This window comes from Rhincodon typus, chromosome 25 (assembly GCF_021869965.1).
Source record: "Rhincodon typus isolate 14 chromosome 25, sRhiTyp1.1, whole genome shotgun sequence".
In the NCBI taxonomy this organism is placed as follows: Eukaryota; Metazoa; Chordata; class Chondrichthyes; order Orectolobiformes; family Rhincodontidae; genus Rhincodon; species Rhincodon typus.
The window spans coordinates 26,421,643-26,427,188 of record NC_063356.1 but is presented as its reverse complement, the minus strand read 5'-3'; the positions used below and the strand labels follow the sequence as shown (position 1 = coordinate 26,427,188).

Here is a 5,546-nt window from a genome sequence, read left to right as displayed (position 1 = left end):
AGCTCCGGGTTTTCCCCGCCTCCCTGATCCAGCTCCGGGTTTTCCCCCCCTCCCGGACCCTGTCAGTTATTTGCTCCGGTTTCGAGGCGGTGAGTTTAAATTTGAATTTTCTCTCCCCCGTTCCCGGGCGGTGCTGTTGAATCGGGAGAAGAAGCTGCGGTCAGTGTCTGAGGTAGGAGACCCTGACCCCCACCGGGGGCTTTCACATCGCGGGGCGGAGCCCGCCTCAACCCCAGCGTAGTGACCCACCCTCTGGGTTAGGAGGTCCGGGTTCAAATCCCCCACCTGCTCCAGAGCTGTTTCAGAAGGTGCTTGATTAGAAAATGTCTTTAAACCTGCGGGAAATTCCGATTCTGGAGTATCTCTGATTTGAATCATTGCACCGCTGGTGGCCAGGCCTAGGCTCCAAACATTGGAACGTCCCCCTTAAACCTCCTTCATTACAATCCCTCTACTCTGCTTTGGTTCACAGAGCCTGAGTGAGACCTTTACAGTGATGTCTGGCTGTTATGTTGATGTGGTTCGTGGCTTTAACCCTTCTCATTTGTGCTTTTGTTTGTGCTGCAGGTCAACTGCCAGATGATGCAAAGAACTTCCAGGTTAAAAAAAGAAATGCAGTTGTTGGCAAGCCAGCCTCCTCCTGGAGTCTCCTGTTGGCAAAATAATGATCAGATGGATGATTTACGAGCCCGTACGTTTCTTTTTGCACGCTGGAGAGTCATGCTCGGCCTTCCCTTACTAAAAGTATAATGTCAGCTAATCTAAAATTTTGATATTTATTTCCCTAATTGACTTTGTTCCCGATTACTAACCGCAGACAGAATCTTGTGGAGGCAACAACGGTCTGTCCACCCAGCTGGAGAGTGGGCAAAAGTCCTGTGTCACCCCCTCTTGGGAAATGATGATGTCTTTTGTAGCGCTCAACAAACCAACAGCCCCCTCCACTCGCGGTCAAGTGCCGCTGATTGTTCAGATGGCTGTTACTCCATACACGGCAGCACTACTGGGGATGTTGCTGGTACTAGACCCACCTGAGGCCTCGGATCAAGGTGGGATCCAAATACCAGTAACTGATGGTAGCCAGGATATTTGGCTGATGGAGATGATTTTCAGTGTACCCCTTCTCTATCTGGGACCCCGGGGAGCTTCTAAGCGAACAGCTTGTTGTATTTTCTCACATGACAAATACCCAGCTTTGGATTGAGGTTGGAACTTCTACTTGAGTTGCACTTGTCATTTTCATGTAGACTTGTATTCCAGGGCCCTTGTGGTGCAGTTGTAGTTTCCCTGCATCTGGACCAGGAGACCTTGGTTCAAGTTCCCCCTACTCCAGGAGCATTTAAGATCAACTCTGCACAGGCTGATTAGAAAATGTATAGAAAATATATAGACTTGTATTCCAATCCATTTTTATTGATCCTCCCTTCTTAAAGTCCACAAAGCAGAAGGTCACACCTAAAGTATTAACTTGGCTTTTCTCTTAATAGCTGCTAATGTGGAGTATTTCTGCCGTTTGGTTAATTTCCATCATGCTGGTGTACCTGTGGGAAATATGAATAAATATTACATGATACATTCAATATGTAAGGAATAAACAATGTATTGGGGACACTAATACATAACCTATATGAATTGAAGTGTATCAGATGAATCTTTGCCTTATTTCCCCTCTTCCCAAGCATGTGCACACAGAAAAATTAGATGTGATTTAAAACTTGTCAGGTATCAAGAGTGATGCCTAAATGAGTTGAATTAGAAAAGTTGCCATAACCAAGCAAAAGCAGCCTATGACAAGAGTGTAACACAAGTATTCACTTGTGCTTGCCAAAAGATTACAGATAAAAATTGAACCCAAATGCATATTAACTAATTTGACGATACTATGCCTTTAACAGGTGTATTTTATCATAGTCTGTTTATGAAAAGAGGTTGAAACAGAGATACTGTACAGTCTATTCTAACCCAATAAAGTAAACTACTTGTTAGACCTTGGGTTTTTTTAAAGTTGGAAATCTAGAAGCAGAATGAAGGGGTAGGTCAAGCTCCCACAGAACTAGGATTTTAGTTTAACTTGCAGTAGTAGCTGGGTTCTTGAAGCTGGATGTGGAAGCTCTTATTTCTCTCTCTGCTGCGAAAACTACATGTGAGACAATCTGTTTTACTGAATTTGCCTTTGCCAAGGGTGTGTTTATGTGTTGTTACTATTTTGAAACAGCTGCTGTTTAGTAGTTAAGTAATCTGTTATTCTGTTAAGTTTTCCAATAGAGTTCAGTTATTCTAATTTCTTCTTTCTTTTGTTTTGTATTTTAACTAAAGTTTGTTTTGCTTCAAGCCTGCAAGTTTGACCAAATGAATTGCATCCGGAACACACTGCCTTACACTTGCCTTTAAAAATAAGAAAAGTTTGGGGTCTAGGCTGTCTTCTTAATATATTTTGAGGGGCTTTGGTGTGGTCCATAACAGTAGTATGACTTTATTAACTCCATTTACAACAACTAATAACGCTAAATGTAGTTAGCGATTCAAAAAGCTGCTCTTTAATATCAATGAAAATATAAGCTGTCAAGGTGCAATTATTTACATCAGTATATGCATACAGAATAGTGTCTCAAAAGATTTGTGTCTCAAAACTTGACTGTAAGCCAGTGTAAAGATGCTAAGTAATTGCATGTGACTGTACTAGAATGTCTGGTTGTCTTCTGGGTGTATACGAGGTCGACTGCAGTGGTTCAAGAAGGTGGCTCACCATCACAACATGTTCATTCCCAATTGCCCTGAAGGTCCAACAAATGCAGATCTTGCCAGTATGACATTCTATGACAAAATAAATAACAAAAATGCACTTTTTAACTTTGGTGTAATATACATATTTTATTTGTGAATAATTATAAACCTTTTTTGTTTTTAAATTATTTTAAGGAAAGCATATATGGTGAAATCAGGTGTTTGTATGATTATTTTGTTAGGTCCCCAATTTAATGAATAAAAGAATGGGATTCCTTTCCTGTTGTATCATGATTCCATTTTTTTAAAAAACCTTATTTGCAGTATGTTAAGTATCTGTTGTCTGATCCTTATGACCACTGTTGTAACATTGTAATATTTTACATTTCTTTATTGTGGGTAATTACAAAGTGTTTTAAGTCTTCAGTGAACTCAAAGTTAATTCCATAGATGCCCTTCTAGTTCGTGGAGATTCAATGTATGTAAACCTTTTGGGTTGAAACTGATGGAAATATAAACAGGAAAAGTAAATCTAAATTTTGGAATTCAGCCAAATAAGATCTAGATATTGCGTCAAAAATACAGCATGTTGATGTCGTTCAGCGTCTAGGCATTTTCCTTGTTGGGATTAGGAGTATTAAGCATTTCTCTGTATCAATGAATAGTAACTTCAAGTTCACCTGCAGTTGCCTGTGTTGCTACAAGTAAAGTTATTTGGGGGTTGGGGGAAACTGGGTTTTGAAGACACAGCTAATTTGTGAAACAGTAACCCTTTATTATCCTTAATGTAGAACATTGCCAGTCTTTATTGCTTAAAACATTTGTTCTCTTTTTTGAAGTTAAATTGGAAAACCAGTTTTCATTAACAATCTAACTGTTCTGCTTTAGATCCAAATGTCATGATTGACATCCATGTTTTTGTTGACTCATACTCTCATGACTAATCATAAATTATATTGACACTCTCCACTTTCTTTTCTTCAGAGATTTTAGGAAGTGTTGATTCACCATATGAAGGAGGAATATTTAATCTTGAAATTATTGTTCCTGAAAGGTACAATTTTTAATTTCTCGACTATATTTTGATTTTCCTGCTATCATTCTCATTTACACTATATGTTCTCGTACTCACTCTGTTTTGATTAACTAATTACAGTGGCAGTTTAAGTGTAGCCTTCCATCTATCTATGCCAAATACAAAAGTGGTTGTCGAAACACTAATGTTAACAATGTACTGTACATGAATGTATTCATGCCACATGCTTTTTGGTTGACACTGTTGTAATATATTAATAGGAAAACATTAATTTGAGTTTTGCTTAAATTCAGTGATGTGAAACAGGGAAAATCTCAGGCTTAAGTACTTCCTGTTCAAAATAGAGACATAGATATATACACTTCATGTCCTTACAAAGACTTATAATTGTTTGTCTCCTCTCAGCTAATCTGGTGATACCCTTTTACAAAGGCCTGTCTGAGATCTGTAGCAACTTCATATATCGGCATAGCAATATGAAATTTGGATTTTTGTGGCACCTAATTCAAACCTGCTGAACTAGGGAAGGCATTGCATTCACTGACCAAATTTTCTTCCACTTTTAAAATAAAATTATAATTCCACAATAATGGCATCTCACCTAAATGATGGTTGGCGATATACAGAATCATCCCACAATTATTTCAGGTTTTATTTAAAAATATACCATATGTAAAGATAGTAGAGCAGCTACCTAATACTGTTCCGCTCATTTATTTTTTAAAGAAGTGTAGTCCCTAATGACTGCTGATAAATATCTTGAGTTATTTGGATGTGTGGCTTCAGCGTTAAATGCTGATTGTCACGGAATTAGCCATTCTTAGCCGAGTATTGAGCTTGTTATTTCCTGTTCTGACAGAAAGAGGATAAGAAGACTTGCCAGTTTTTCAATCTTAATTGTTTTCTGGTAATCTTTGCTACCAGGTATACTTATGTTACCATGGGGTGAGCACAGAATTGGTAGCACTCATCATGATCAAGTATCTAACGTTCTCTATTTGGCTTGTTGATCAACAATGAACTTGTGTGGCTATGCAACTAGGTCTCACTTTCTAATATATATGTAAATATGATCAGCCAAATGGTCTACTGTTTCTATTTTCTAAGTTTATATATTAAAAGGTTGTGCATTTGAGATCTATATGTAAATGTAATTCAAGAGAATTTGATTTAAAATGATTAAATTATAATATTATCCTATCTAATTTATAAATAGATGATATTAAGATCTTTTCAACAATTGAATCTTGAATGAATGTGGTTTTTAAATTATCTTGATTTTAGATATCCATTTGAACCTCCAAAAATTCGGTTTCTGACCCCAATCTATCATCCTAACATTGACACTGCGGGAAGGATCTGCCTGGACATCTTGAAGCTGCCTCCAAAGGTAATCAGAATTGTTTTTCAGGATTTAATGCAATTGATGTTTTGCTTGAAAGTGACCCTTTCAGCAGTTGCACAATTTGAATTGCTCCACAATTTTGAAATGCGTTTTTGACTTAAATAACACAGAAAAAGGCAATCTACAAATTGATGTGGTACTTTTAGAATTGCTGTTAAGTTTTCACCGTAACTTTGGTATGTAGTATATCTACCAAATAAATTATCAGCCTTAATTTTAGGGATTTTATAATGGTCTCAATGAATGAAAACATTTAATTTTAGAGGCAGAATTTCCAATGGGAACATACGTTGAGTAAAGCTACTCCCTAATATCAAAAACAAAGTTGCTGGAAAAGCTCAGCAGGTCTGGCAGCATCTGTGGAGGAGAAAACAGAGTTAG

At 37.6% G+C, this 5,546-nt stretch overlaps 1 protein-coding gene across 8 annotated transcripts in view; it reads left to right on the top strand.

Moving 5' to 3' along the window:
• The window catches only part of ube2t (ubiquitin-conjugating enzyme E2T (putative)), a 32,465-nt gene that overhangs the window by 17,551 nt on the left and 9,368 nt on the right, over positions 1 to 5,546 (top strand). For 4 of the 8 annotated variants that reach the window (XM_048611983.1, XM_048611984.1, XM_048611982.1 and 1 more), the window contains 3 exons: positions 568 to 691; positions 3,709 to 3,778; positions 5,045 to 5,150. In XM_048611983.1, the coding sequence (XP_048467940.1) occupies positions 580 to 691; positions 3,709 to 3,778; positions 5,045 to 5,150 (288 nt within the window). In that variant the 5' untranslated portion in view covers positions 568 to 579. The other 4 variants (XM_020514826.2, XM_020514825.2, XM_048611985.1 and 1 more) reach the window with 4 other exon arrangements.